This window comes from Eretmochelys imbricata, chromosome 13, assembly GCF_965152235.1.
Source record: "Eretmochelys imbricata isolate rEreImb1 chromosome 13, rEreImb1.hap1, whole genome shotgun sequence".
Taxonomy (NCBI): domain Eukaryota; kingdom Metazoa; phylum Chordata; order Testudines; family Cheloniidae; genus Eretmochelys; species Eretmochelys imbricata.
The window spans coordinates 1,058,927-1,073,351 of NC_135584.1; the positions used below are offsets into that span (position 1 = coordinate 1,058,927).

Genomic DNA, 14,425 nt, shown 5'->3' on the forward strand with positions numbered 1-14,425 from the left:
CCATGCCTTCGCACAGGCGCAGCAGGCTCCAGCAGCAGCGTTTATTACAAATCTGTTTGTACACCGAGAGGATCTGACACAGGAAGTTCACACAGAAAAGTGCAGCTCTGAGGAGAAGCAGGAAGCAGCCAGTAACTTTGCTTACTGCCAGCCACCACCCACTCAGGGGAATGGCCCAAACAGCTCTCCGAAGGTTTAATCCCAGCTGCTGCAGTGCTTTTCCCTGTGGGCAGCATTCTGCTACCTGGGCCACTGAAAGCACAAGCCCCAACATGTCCAGTGAAACACCAAGGAAGGAAAGATATAAAAAAACCGGGCAAGAGTCCATGTTGTGACAGGCTGTGACTGGATGCCGCTTGGCAGGGAGGGTGAGGTTTCTTATGTTTCATGGGTTCCCTCTGGAGGCTGTGGGTCCCCTTCATAGCGAAGTGTCTCCATATATTTCTGCATCTTTTCAGTCATCCAGGCAGGTGGGATAAAAGGTTTTAGTTCCTCCAGCTTCAAATCAAGAGAGCTCCTGGTGAGCAAGTGGGAGACAGGAGTGAGCATGTGGGAGACAGGAGTGAGCATGTGGGAGGGACACAGACACTGTCTGGTCAGATTCAGGAAAGCTCAGCACCCATTACTCAGGTAAGATTTTCCAGAGAAGGGGGCTCCCATGAGAAGCCTGATTTTCAGGAGTGCAGCATGGTGGGCACACACTGGGTGCTGAGAAGTCTCATCCCAGTCGTGGGTGCTGAGCACAAGATCATCTGGTAGAGCATGATACTAGGCAGGACCCACTCTGCTTCCTGCCTTGCTCGCTCTCTTGCTCCCTGTGGACATGATGACTCCCCCATCCCCTCCCCCTGTCATTTCTAGTTTCATAAAGGGGAGACAGCAGGGGTTTCAGCACAGCTGAAGTCCTGGTTCCTTGCCTCACCTGTAATCGTCACTGGCAGCCAGATCCTGAATATCCTCCTCTATGAGGAGGTAGGCCTGCAGCAGTTGGGAAACAAGAGATGGTTAGGAGCCATTCTGGTTGAACATACACAGGCTAAGAAGATTTTCCACTTGGCTACTCAGAAATGAGATCTGCTGGCATGAAGTAGTGGCGCTAGCTCTGTAAATAGCACCCACGCCCCAATACCTCAAAGAAACCAGGTCAGGTGTGAGCAGAATTGCTCCTGAGAGTCCAGGGGAAGTGGGTTTCTGCATCTCATGGTTCCACCTTGCTCACTCTTCCAAACCCTCATCGTCATAACAGTTGCATCAAAGCTGATGAATTCCTCGGCTGAAGCAACAGTTGCTAAATCTCAGCCCCAAATGACGAGGAGCAGAGAGTGGCCTGCCAGACAGTGCTCTGAAGGGGCTACAGCATGGATGAGCCCATCAGAAAACCCAGAGCCCTGGAATCCGGGCTGCTTACTGCACTGGGTTCAGCTTATTTGCACACTTTAATTCTGAGCCAGTCTACTTTACTATTCTCTCCCTGACCCCACCAAGATCCCAGGCTGCGGCAGGAGCCAGCCCTGGCCACACTCACCATCTTGCCCCCTGTGGCCCTCATGTGCTGCTGTTCTGCCAGCCAGTGCTTGTCTTGAGGATCAGCCGCATACTGCAACAGAGCAGCAAGGTGAGAACACCATGATCAACATACCAACATCTATAGCCACCATCATGGGGCAACTTCTGGGTGTGGACACAGAGTCTAGGCCCAGTCCTCTGTGGAAACCCAGGGGGTAACCCCATGTCTCCCAGTAAGAGATTTTCCTGTGAATAAGGACTCAGCCTCATCCTGCTTACTCCTCAAAGCAAAGCCTCCTGTGCCGGGCAAATTCATCACCCCACAGGAAGCAAGTCTAGTGTATTACATTCACTTTAATACAATTTTTCAATCTATTGTGAAGTAACGTTCACAATGTACTCGAGTCCCTGCTCCGGGAGCCGACAAGCAACGTCAGCAGGGTGTGAGGGGGCAGAACATACAAGCACAAGTAGACATTCCCCACCCCCGTCACAGGCAACTTCTGAGCAAACCCCAAAAGAAGCATTGTGCTGAGCTTTCTGACCTTAAAGAGATGGGGGTGTTTGATGTAGAGTCGCCCTCTGGTTCCTCCCATTCCAAGGGCCCTGAAACAGGAACATGGCGGGGGGAGGGGGTTAGGCCTGTGCACAGGGGCAGCTGAAGTGTGATGTATGGAGGCTTCCTTCTGTCCCCAGAGCCTGTGCCCTTCCCACTCTGCTTCAGAGTGCAGAGAGATTTAACTCGTGAGAGGAGCACCATGGGCTCCAGCCCCAGAGGCAGTGCTGCTGCCCCCTTCTTCCCCTTACCCAGAACCCTGGGGCACACAGCCAGCACCCCACAGGGCGATTCCTTACTTGTTTGCTCGAGATCCCAGCACAAAAGTTGTGGACTCAGTCAGCCGGGCTGGATCCCACTAAAGAGTGATTGGGAAAGGAGCAGAGATTAGAAACCCAACAGATCCAACACCCTTTCTTTGAGCCTCAGATTTCTGTAGCAAACTCCTGCAGGGGCCCCGCTGCCTCTGGTGGGCTCCATGGAGGGGAAAATACGCCTCATACCTTGACTGATCTAACAGGCAGTGGAGTTTCTCTGGCCTTCCCAGCAGAACGTGCTGCCCTGGGACAGTTCATCCATAGCCAGGAGGAATCTACTTCCTCCGAGCTGCTGGGCTGCACCGGGGAGTGCTCACAGGCTGTGCATATGGAGGCAGCAGATGAGGGCCTCCACCCAGCCCACTGCTCTCCCCACTTTGTCATTGCAGGGAGGTGGCAGAGCTGGGTAAAGCCTGACCTAGAATCAGCCTCTGTTCCTGTAGGTGGCAGCACGATCACTGCCAGAGGCAATGGGGAGAAGGGAGGCTGCATGGAGCACTACTGAGCCAAGCCCAAAGAAAGGACAGCCAGCTGCACACTGTACCTTTGGTCCCTCCCGGCGCACTGGCTCACAGGATTTGAGCTTCCACCTGAAGGGGAAAGAACACAAAATAGTCCTGAATTCCCAGAAGGCTCATGCCAAGAAGCCACAAAAGAATTTAAATCAACACTGGATAAAAAGCACTAGGAAAGGGCCTGCCAGGAGCAGATCCTGTGGGGAGGGCTGGTCATCCACAGTGTTGCCAGCCATAGATTTTACTAATCCAAGCTGCCTATAGCCTAAAACAATTCTGCTCTCCTGATCGGGACATACATCCCCTCCCCCTCTCCAGACAGACAGAGCACCCCTGAATATCCCTCTTCCCCCACACACCCATTTCTCTGGTGCTGGCTCCTCTTCCGCATCAACCCCTCTCCTCTCCAGAGTCCCACAAGACTCTCAGCCCTCTACTCTCTTGTATCTCCCCTGGCTCCTCTGATCCCTGCCTTGAACCTTACCCTGACAATACTCAGCCACACATATTTCAGGGCCTTCCGTAACCCTCCCCCACGACCTCCCTGACCAGGCTCATTTAGCTGAAGAAAAGCTGGCAGGTCTCACACACACAAATGCTTCTCTTGGCCAGGAGGAGCCCCCACGCTGAGCTCCAGACACTCCTCTTCCTTCTTGACTCAGACCTTCCATTTCCGTCCAGAGGCCCTGCCCTGAATGCCATGCTTGACCATGAGTTTCCCTCTACATCCCCCATGGCTGCAAATCTGTCATTGACACCTGTGTGACACACTGCCCCTGTGTGCAGTTGCCCTGACTCGGCCCAAATCCTACGCAGGTCTCCATCTTCTCGGCAGAGCTTCGTCACCTCTGTTACTGCAATTTCCTTCTCTATGGCTTCTGAGTCCCCGCCCTCCTGTCTCCAGCACATGCACTATGCCTCTGCCTTCTCACTGGCAGGGAGCGGGGCCATAGCGCTCCCACCTACAGGCTCCTCATTCACTTGTTTGAGCTTGGCCAGGCTCCAGCCAACCACGTGTATCTTCACTCCCCTCGCCTGAGCCTTCTGTTTGCCCATATGCACAATCTCACCATAGCCAAGAACCTTCTGCCCTGCGGCTCTCATGTTTGGAACTGCCTCCCTGTAGGGTCTGGACTCAGAGAGAGCACGAGTCAACCTCAGCTGAAAGCATCTCGCCCACTTGCGTGATCCATTTGCATGAGACACACCAGGAGAGAGAGAGCTGGGCTGCCCTACGCCCTTCCTCAGCCAACCTTGTGTCTCGCCTCTTATCTCCACACTTACGTGGCCACACCCGAGGCTCCACGATCGTTCAGCAGGCTCTGCCCTGGAGGTCGCCCCTTCCTCTGCAAGAGAGAAATCCCTCTTTAGCTCACTCACCTGAGAAGCACACATGTGCATTCCCTGCTGGGAAGGCAGGTCTCCCAACCACATGAGGAACCTGTTAAGAGTAGCTATTAAGAAATGCTGAGACTGGGCAAAAGGAGCCAGCATTCCTGAGTAGAGTCGGGGCCACAGGCTGCCTTGGGGGCTTCCCCTTTCCTAACCCTCTCTCAGCTATAGGGAGGGAGCAGCCAGTGAGGCCTGCACAAGAAACGAGGGCCAAGCTTCCTCATGAGGCAGTGTATTGGGGTGGAGCCCTTGCATGGGCCTTACCTTTTTGGGAACAGGGCTTCCTCGCCGACTGGATTCCTCTTCCATCTGCCGGGCACGCTGGCGAAGAAATTAGCGATGGGATGAACACAGCCCTTCTCTCTTACAGAAGCACCCTAGCCACTCGGACAACTACTCTCTTCTCCGCTGCACCCAGAAATGTGCGCCACTCAAACAGGTACCGCCACCCCAGCCTGATCCTTAGAGATGGGCACACGGGGTTCTACCTGCCCAAGGCAGAGACCAGGCCTGGGCCCCTCCTCTCCCAGCCTTCACTCTCCCTAATTCCATTTCCTCATCAGAAGGACTGACAGAGAGGCAAGAAATCCACTTACACAGAGGTCTCCTCTGCAGTCAGGTGGCTTTACAAAGGACAGACTGGCTAGGAGATCCCTGCTCCACCCCCTTACTTGTTCTGGTTCCATTTCTTGATCATCACTACCAGCACGTAAGAATCTAATACTGCTAGGGGCCTCTTCTAGCTCCTGCCAAGCCACTGCTAGAGAAAAAGCAATTAGAAGCCCAACCCCAGTCTCCCAGGCCAGGTCCCTGAAGTTCAGCCCTCTGCGACAGCAGCTCTACCTTTGGCACTGACTGCTCATGGGTCAGTCTGGGTATCACCTTCTTGCCATCAGAGAACAGCAGCTTGGCCTGTGGGGAGAGAGGGAAGGGTTATCTGCCTCCAGGAAGCTGCTGTACTTCAGGGCCTCCAGGAGGGCCAGGAAGGAGGCTGGATGTGGGACAGGTTCTCTCCCCGAGAGGCATTCACAGATGGGTTGGATTCCTATAACAGCTTTTACACGCGGCCTATTTGGCTCAGATCACTGGAATAACATGAACACAGAGTCTCAAAGGCCAGAAGGGACCTGGCTGATCATTTAGTTTGACACCCGCCCAGTAACACAGGCCAGAGAACTTCCCTGAATTAATTCCTGTTTGAACTGGAGCAGATCTTCCAGAAAAACATACAAGTATGATTTTAAAATGTCCAGTGATGGCGAATCCACCACGACCCTTTGTACATTGTCACAATGGTTAATTACTCTTGGCTGTTAATAATTTGCACACTATTTACAGTCTGAATATTCTTGCTTCAACTTCCAGCCATTGCACTGTGTTAGACTTTCATCTGCTAGACTGAAGAGCCCCCATCAAACTTCTGTGCCCTAGTTGGGTACTTATACACTGGGATCAAGTCACCCCTTAACCTTTTCTTTAAGCTAAACAAATTGAACTCCTTGAAGGCAGGTTTTCCAATCCCATAATAATTCCCATAGTTCATCTCGGATCCCCCCTGTCCAGCATCCCTCCTGACTTGTCGACATCAGAACTGGCCACAGAAGCAGCTGAACCAGTGCCAAATACAGAGTTAATGTAACCGCTTTATTTGATTTCCCCCTCTTTCTACATCCAAGGATAACATTCATCCTCTTGGCCACAGCATGACACTGGGAGCGCGTGTTCAGCTCATTATCCACAATGGCCCCCAAGTCTTTTTCAGAGTCACTGCTTCCCAAGCTAGAGTCCCTCACTCTATAAGTATGGCCCACATTCTGTATTCCTAGATTTATACATTTACACTGAGCCACATTACATGCCTATGGTTTGCTTGCGCCCAGCTTACCAAGTGATCCAGATCGCTCTATCAATGACCTGTCCTTTTCATTATTTACCATTCCCTGCATTTTTGTGTCATCTGCAAACTTTATCAAGGATGATTTTAGGTTTTCTTTCAGGTCATTGACAAAAACATTCAACTGGGTGGGGCCAAGAACTGATCCCTGCGGGACCCCACTCAAAGCACACCTGCTTGATGATGAGTACCTGTTTACATTAGAGAGCTGTCACTTACCCCTTTTGAAATCCATTTCATGTGTGCCATGTTAATTTTGTATCATTCTAGTTTCTTAATCGAAATGTACGGTACGTAGTCGAATGCCTTTTACAGCCACACTAGTGTGTACAAGGTATAGCAACACTATTGCCTTTATTAACCACACTTGTAACCTCACCAAAAAGATACCAAGTTAGTGTCACAGGATCTGTTTCCCGTAAGCCCACTCTGTTTGGCATGATTTCAAGGAGGGCACAATAACTACGTATCAGTCGAGCCCTCACGTCAGACCCGTCAGAAGATTCAGATATGCTTCAGTGCAGAGAGTGGCTTCTGCTGCCCCGCACAACGTGCCCGTTCTGATGTAACATGTTAGTAAGCGCTCTCCAACTCTAGAGGGTGCAAACTCTGGCAGAGGAAAGGCAAAGCTGATCATTCACTGGGAGGTTGTAGCTCCTTTCTATTAATGAGCAGAAAATTGTGAAATCTAATTAAGATCAATTTATTTACTTCAATTTAAGATCGGAGAGACGCCTCTCTTGGAATGTAGATGCCCCAACAGATAATTAGTATCACAGACAAACCCTAGCAGCATTAGAATAATCTCAGAGATAGGAACTCAGTCAGTCAGCCACCTACACAGTGGGCTCCTCCCCGCCACTTCCTCATTCTGAGCAGCAGAACCTCAGCCCCTCCAAACCCACGCCAAACAGAGGACTGGGCACAGTGCCTCCAAGGTCACCACATTTGGGTGTTTCAGACCAGGGAGAGCAAGTTCCAGAGTCCTCACAGACAGTGTCCTGCCAACCGCCCTCTCTGTTCTATAATTAAAGGGATCCAATTTGAGTGCCCCTCCAACAGAGGCGGTGGAGGCCTGGCCCAGGGAGAGAGGTGTGGATCCCTGAGGTAAGGCCAGTCCCAGGCTATTTAGGGCTGCAGAGACCAATGGGCAGCCAGTGCTGAACCCGGAGCATGGGGTCATGTGCTCCCAGAAAAGGGCCCCGCTCAGTAAGTAAGTGCTACGTTCTGCACCACCGCCAGTCTCCAGCTGGCTGTAAGGGACAGCCTCATGCCGAACACACGGCAATAGTCTGATCTTCAGGTGCCTCAGGCCTGGAGAACAGTGTCAAGATCGGGATGTGAAATGGAAGATCCCGACCTCCTGGCCAGGCATGGCTGATGTGAGGCTGACTGGGTTACAGCGGTGATGGGATCATCCCACTGCTGCTGGGGGTCTAGAATCACCCCTGAAATTCCTTGTTGGTTGGCTTTGCATTAACCAGACTTGGAGAGAACTAGAGAAAGGGGTGGGAGAGGAGAAGCAGCTCAGAGCTGGCTCCATACCCCGGCTCCTCATCCATATCATGTTTATGAGGCCAACATCACCACAGTATGCATGAGCTGGAGAAGAGCATGCAGTTCCTTCCACCAGAGCCCTCTGCTGGCTGATCCCTACAACCAGCTCTCCCTAGGTCAGGGATACTCAGACCCCAGTGGTTCAGGAGCCAAATTAGCGATCAACATTACCGAAAAGAGCCACAGGAGTGTGAATTCATTGTTTCATTTACTGTATAATTCTCACAGCAAAATGACTGACCATGTATTATGTTTCAGAGTAGCAGCCGTGTTAGTCTGTATTTGCAAAAAGAAAAGGAGTACTAGTGGCATCTTAGAGACTAACCAATTTATTTGAGCATAAGCTTTCATGAGCTACAGCTCACTTCATCGGACGCATGTATTATGTTATTAGCTACAACTGCTTAACAACACAGTAAAAGCACCCTGATTGGTTAATAATTAAATCACACACCTCTTAATATTGTGTGCTGCAAAGAGCTGCAGGAGACACAATAAGGAGCCACTGGTGGGTGGTGAGCCGCAGTCTGAGTATCCCTGACCTAGATACAAAGGCATGTTAGCAAGGACATTTTGTACTGTGAGGTTTTGGGCACCCAGCCTGTGATTCTCTGCATCCTCAGGAGATTGTGGGGCAGATATTTCCACCCCTGTGTTCTTTCTTACACGGCTACTCCCAGAGGGCGGTGACCCCAGCTGTGTGTGGCAATGGCACAGCCCTACCTGTTCTAGGCAGCTCCGACATGTTTCCTGGATGAGCTGCTCTGGGTCCACCTCCTCCCCGACATTCTCTCTCACGTTAACCGCTGCCTTCTGGAAAAACTGGAAAGGGGCCCAAGAGATGGTTAGAATGACGCTGGCTGCTCTAACCTCTTTCCAGAGGAGGTTGCCTCCTGGGGACAAGGCTCTCATCTGCACAGACAAAGTCAGGGGCTGGTGACTCCAGGAGCCACTTCTGCTCATGTTACAACGAAATACTGTATGGTCACCAGGGTCAGCACTGAGCACCCGGGATGCAATCCCATCAGGAAGTTCCGTGCCCCTTGGGAACAGAGTCCATCCTCTCTGGTCACTCGCTGTTGTCCACCAGAACTTGTTTTTAAAGTTTCATCTTAACTGTGTGCATTTCGACTCCTCCAGAAGGGACTGGGAGCACTCTGAGTGGGACCCTTTCAGGGTTAGACTGAGCAGCCCCCACCTGCCTTTTTTATCCAGTTCACAAGGTTGTGGTGTGTATATAAAGAGGGCTACAGGGCTGGGGCTTCACTGCGTCAGTGCCTAGTAGCACAGGCTGGAGGTAGGAAAAAGCTGAGGTCCACCCAAGAGATTTCCCTTTCCTAGTGAGCTTTTACCTTCATGTATTTATTGAAGACTATTTGGATCTCCTCATTGATACTAGGCTGCAGAACAGCTCGCAGCAAATCCATGGAGACAGCAGGATCTGTAAAGCTGAACACAAGATAAATTACTCCACCCACCCTTACTGCCCCACACAGCTCAGAAAATCCCCAAGGCCCAGAATCCCACTCTACAATGCTGTTCCAAATGTTCTCACCCACATGGATGTCCATCAGAGTTCACAGACTTCTAACAAAGGACATAACTCTAACAACACAGGCTGCAAGCTTATTTCCACACCAAACCTAGCAGCACAATTACCTGCTGACTCCAAACCTAGGTCTCCCAACAGAAGAGAAGTGCTGGATATAACACCCCTCTGAATTCATCACTGCTTCAAGTGTCAGCTGGAGAGGAGTGATGTAAAAGTATAACTGGGTTCAAAGAAGAACCAGATAAGTTCCGAGAGGATAGGTCCATCAGTGGCTATTAGCCAAGATGGTCAGGGACCAAACTTCACGCTCTGGATGTCCCTAAACTTCTGACTGCCAGAAGCTGGGATTGGATGACAGGGGATGGATCACTTGACAATTTCTGGGATCATTCCCTCTGGGGTATCTGGCATTGGCCTCTGTTGGAAGCCAGGATACCGGGCTGGATGGAGCATTGGTTTGACCCAGAACAGGCGTTCTTATACTCATTTGAATCTCCATTTCACCAGGATTGGACAGGCTGCTGAGCCAGTGACCTGTGCTACCACTAGACTCTGGGTCATCTCACAGTGACCACCATCACTTAGCAATTGTAGAGCATTTCAGTCTTCAAAGAACTTTATGCACATTACTTCCCTGGGTAAAAAGCCCCATTTTACAGACAGAGAAACCAAGACCCAGATCACCAAAATGCCTTGCTCAGCGCCGCATCGGGAGTTAATGGCAGAGCCAGGATTAGAATTTGGGAGCTCCCATACACTGCCTTTCCTCAGTCCTCTAGACAACGTTGCTTCTTCCTGATATCAAACCCCATTTGTTTGGGTTTAATCCTATTGTTTAGTGGGTTTGGTGGGTGGCAGGGGAGGTTCTTTTTAACTGCCTGAGAGGGGAAAAATCCCTGAGCACCTGCACACCTCGGGATGCAGCGACTTCACACGCCAGAGACCCGTCAGCAAGCCCAAGGCATCTCGAGTCTGCCAGGAGAGCCCTGTGTCGGGACGAGCAAGGCTGGGCACTGGCTGCCCAGCGCGGCCCCTCCTGGCAGCACCCCACCGTGACGACCCCAGCCCGGGGGGCAGCTGGTACCTTGTTGTCATCTGCGAGCGCCGACCCCGCCGCTGCACCTGGCGGTGCTTGATCATGATGTTCCAGGGGCTCTGCAGGGGGAGGAGCAGAGGGGGGTTGGAGCGGGAAGTGCCCAGAGAGGGGCCCGCACCCCGCCCACTTCAGGGCCCGGCGGGGGGAGGGGCACAGATGGCCCCCCTAGATCGGGGGGGGGGGGCGCTCTGGGCTGTCAGGCAAACCCTACAGGCCGCTCCGAGCGCGGCCCCGGCCCCGGCCCCGGCCTGGAGCGCCCGGGCTCTGCCTTACGGCGCCGGCCGAGCGGGAGCGGGAGCGGGGCGGGCGGACACGGACGGGACGGGACGGCTCGGCTCGGCTCCGCCCCGCCGGCTCTCAGCGTGCTCACCAGCTGCCCGTCCCCCTCCTCCTGGCCCCCTTCCCCCGGCGGCCCCGGCTGCTGCTCGGGATCCCGGGCGGCCCCCATCCCGGCTGCGCAGCGCCCCCGACCCGCCGCACCGGAAGGAGCGGGGCCGAGCGGACGTCATCAGACCCGCGACGCCTCGCCAGGAGGGAGCGCGACGGGCTGCCATGGCAACCGCGCCGCCATCTTGCTGTGGGGCTGGGGGCTGGGTCCCAGTCAGTGCCCGGGGCTCTGCCCCCCGCGCTCTCCGGCGGGGCCTGAGGCCGCACAGCACGAGCCAGGGCCCCGCCCCCGGTCCCATCTGTCTGGGGCTCAGTGAGCCCCTATCATTGAGTCAGCAGTGTGCCCTTGTTGCCAAGAAGGCCAGTGGCATCTGGGGATGTATCAGTAGGGGCATAGCCAGCAGATCGAGGGACGTGATCGTCCCCCTCTATTAGACATTGGTGAGGCCTCATCTGGAGTACTGTGTCCAGTTTTGGGCCCCACACTACAAGAAGGATGTGGATAAATTGGAGAGAGTCCAGCGAAGGGCAACAAAAATGATTAGGGGACTGGAACACATGAGTTATGAGGAGAGGCTGAGGGAACTGGGATTGTTTAGTCTGAGGAAGGGAAGAATGAGGGGGGATTTGATAGCTGCCTTCAACTCCCTGAGAGGTGGTTCCAGAGAGGATGGTTCTAGACTATTCTCAGTGGTAGCAGATGACAGAACGAGGAGTAATGGTCTCAAGTTGCAGTGGGGGAGGTTTAGGTTGGATATTAGGAAAAACTTTTTCACTAGGAGGGTGGTGAAACACTGGAATGCATTACCTAGGGAGGTGGTAGAATCTCCTTCCTTAGAAGTTTTTAAGGTCAGGCTTGACAAAGCCCTGGCTGGGATGATTTAATTGGGTTTGGTCCTGGTTTGAGCAGGGGGTTGGACTAGAACCTCCTGAGGTCCCTTCCAACCCTGATATTCTATGATTCCCGGCTGGGCCCGTCACAGCGCGCAGGCCGGCCCACCCGCCTGCCGCTGCCGGTGCCGCTTGCCCCAGGTGAGGCCGGGCCAGAGGCGCGCTGTGAGCCCATCCGATCGGATCCCTCTTGCCCCGCCTCCTGTCTGCCGACTGCGGCCAGGGCCAGGCGCCCCCACGGGAGTGAACAGAACAGGGAACCAGGGAGTGACCCATCCCCAGCTCCGGGCAGGCAAGGGCTCAGGGCACCCTCCCTGCGCAGCCTGGCAAATGGCCACCTGTCCTCCGTGCACCGACCTAGTTCTTTATTGAACCCTGTCATGGCCTTGGCCTTCACGACATCCTCTGGCAAGGAGTTGCACAGGTCGACTCTGCGCTGGGTGCAGACACACTTCCCTGTGTTTGTTTTAAACCGGCTGCCTGTTAATTTCAGTTGGTGACCCCTAGTTCTTGTGTTATGAGAAGGAGTAAAGAACACTTCCTTATTTGCTTTCTCCACACCGGCCATGATTTTATAACCCCCTTAGTCGTCTCTTTTCCAAGCTGAAAAGTGCCAGTCTTATTAATCTGTCCTTATACGGGAGCCATTCCAGACCCCCTATCTTTTTCAAGATGGGGCGACCACATCTGCACACAGTATTCAAGATGTGGGTGTACCATGGATTTATATAGGGGCAATATGATATTTTCTCTCTTATTATCTATCCCTTTCTTAATGATTCCCAGCATTCTGTTTGGTTTTTTGTCGGCCGTTGCACATTGAGTGGATGTTTTCAAAGAACTATCCACAATGAGTCCAAGATCTCTTTCTTGAGTGGTAACAGCTAATTTAGACCCCATCATTTTATATGTATAGTTGGGATTATTTTTCCAATGTGCATAACTTAGTATTTATCAAATTGAATTTCATCTGCCATTTTGTTGCCCAGTCACCCAGTTTTGTGAGATCCTTTTGTAGCTCTTCGCAGTCTGTTTGGCGCTTAACTATCTTGAGTAGTTTTGTATCATCTGCAAATTTTGTCACTTCTCTGGTTACCCGTTTTTCCAGATCATTTATGAATATATTGAATAGGACTGGTCCCAGAAGAGACCCCTGGGGGACACCACTATTTACCTCGCTCCATTCTGAAAACTGACCTTGATTCCTACTCTTTGTTTCCTCTCTTTTAACCAGTTACCAATCCATATGTTATGCCGGGATTTAGAATCATAGAATAATAGGGTTGGAAGAGACCTCAGGAGGTCATCTAGTCCAAACCCCTGCTCAAAGGAGGACCAACATCAACTAAACCATCCCAGCCAAGGCTTTGTCAAGCTTGGCCTTAAAAACCTCTAAGGATGGAGATTCCACCGCCTCCATAGGTAACCCATTCCAGTGCTTCACCACCCTCCTAGTGAAATAGGGTTTCCTAATATCAAACCTGGACCTCCCCCATTGCAACTTGAGACCATTGATTCTTGTTCTGTCATCTGCCACCACTGAGAACAGCCCAGCTCCATCCTCTTTGGAACCCCCGTTCAGGTAGTTGAAGGCTGCTATCAAATCCCCCCTCAGCCTTCTCTTCTGCGGACTAAATAACCCCAGTTCCCTCAGCCTCTCCTCATAAGTCGTGCCCCAGCCCCCTAATCATTTTCATTGCCCTCTGCTGGACTCTCTCCAATTTGTGCACATCCTTTCTGTAGTGGGGGGACCAAAACTGGATGCAATACTCTAGGTGTGGCCTCACCAGTGCTGAATAGAAGGGAATAATCACTTCCCTTGATCTGCTGGCAATACTCTTACTAACTAACTTCTTGTTAACATCTGGAAATGCTAGCAGCCAGGGTGCAGTCTGTGTGTTACTGTGCCATGGCCTGTGCCCAGCATGCTGGGCAGCTAATGAGAAGCAGCTGGCTCCACCTCAACCCCTCCAAATGCCCTTTAAACAACACAGATCTTGATTTTCAAATGTATGTGCACTCTGCCGGTTTTGCATGTGTGTGTGTATGAAAATCCAGGATTTTGCATCAGAATTCGCAGGCATGCATTGGGCAGCAGATGTTGTAGATATACCCTGGGACACAAGAAGGATTTTGGACAAGGTGTAAGCTGCTGCACTTGGAACCCAGTGCCATTCAAAGATCATCCTTACAGGCTCCCCACAGACCAGTCTGGGGGAAATTTGGCACTTGAAATTTACATAAGATGATTTTTAAATCAAGCAAATTAGCAGGGTCTTCTTTCCACCAACCCAAAAGGGGCTCATAAAGAAGACAACACGAACTGGAGACTGTGTGCTGTGGTTATTTGTCATCTCTCCCACTTCCTGTCTGGTGCTGGTTCCATAAAGCAGCTAGGTGTTAAACTGCCTATAGATTTGCTCAGGGGAGCATGAGAGTGTAACCCATACTCAGAGCAGCTGCAGAGACCTTTACAATCATTTACAGTCCTTGAAATGTGTCTTTGCTAAAGCAGTATTGCAGCAAGATACAAATAAATAAACCAAGCGGAGAGAAAAGTGCCGTTTAGTGTGCAGATGAAACACAAGCATGTCACGGGGAGTTAATGAAGAGGAAGTCCAGCCCTTAGAACTTGCATGACTATTTAAATATTTTAAATCTTATGCTACATGAAGAAACAGTCTTTCTACACAAGGTCATTTGTATTAAACCTATAAAAACTGATGTATATGCAAAGAAAAACAAGTAGTTGTCCAAAATCG

At 51.8% G+C, this 14,425-nt stretch overlaps 1 protein-coding gene across 2 annotated transcripts; it reads right to left on the reverse strand.

Moving 5' to 3' along the window:
- Positions 1 to 27: 27 nt before the first annotated feature.
- Positions 28 to 10,879, reverse strand: DNTTIP1 (deoxynucleotidyltransferase terminal interacting protein 1). Of its 2 annotated transcripts, XM_077832065.1 has the most exons (13): positions 10,756 to 10,879; positions 10,374 to 10,444; positions 9,090 to 9,186; positions 8,461 to 8,559; positions 5,130 to 5,198; positions 4,551 to 4,607; positions 4,179 to 4,240; positions 2,924 to 2,969; positions 2,362 to 2,420; positions 2,052 to 2,112; positions 1,526 to 1,597; positions 923 to 978; positions 28 to 517 (listed from the first exon to the last, which is right to left on the reverse strand). In XM_077832065.1, exons 1-13 carry the CDS (start codon positions 10,831 to 10,833, stop codon positions 379 to 381), a joined length of 966 nt encoding a protein of 321 aa, XP_077688191.1. In that variant the 5' UTR covers positions 10,834 to 10,879; the 3' UTR covers positions 28 to 378. The 2 variants fall into 2 exon arrangements, with proteins under 2 accessions (XP_077688191.1, XP_077688192.1); XM_077832066.1 differs by lacking the exon at positions 8,461 to 8,559.
- Between the last annotated feature and the right edge of the window lie 3,546 nt (positions 10,880 to 14,425).

Bases quoted from the DNA above. Each gene is read 5' to 3' on its own strand.
- DNTTIP1 (XM_077832065.1), bottom strand. From the start codon at position 10,833: ATGGGGGCCGCCCGGGATCCCGAGCAGCAGCCGGGGCCGCCGGGGGAA. The intron at 9,187-10,373 runs GTACCAGCTGCC...TCTTGTGTTCAG, and splicing joins CGCTCGCAGATGACAACAAG to CTTTACAGATCCTGCTGTCT. The intron at 2,113-2,361 runs GTAAGGAATCGC...TTCCTGTTTCAG, and splicing joins CTGGGATCTCGAGCAAACAA to GGCCCTTGGAATGGGAGGAA.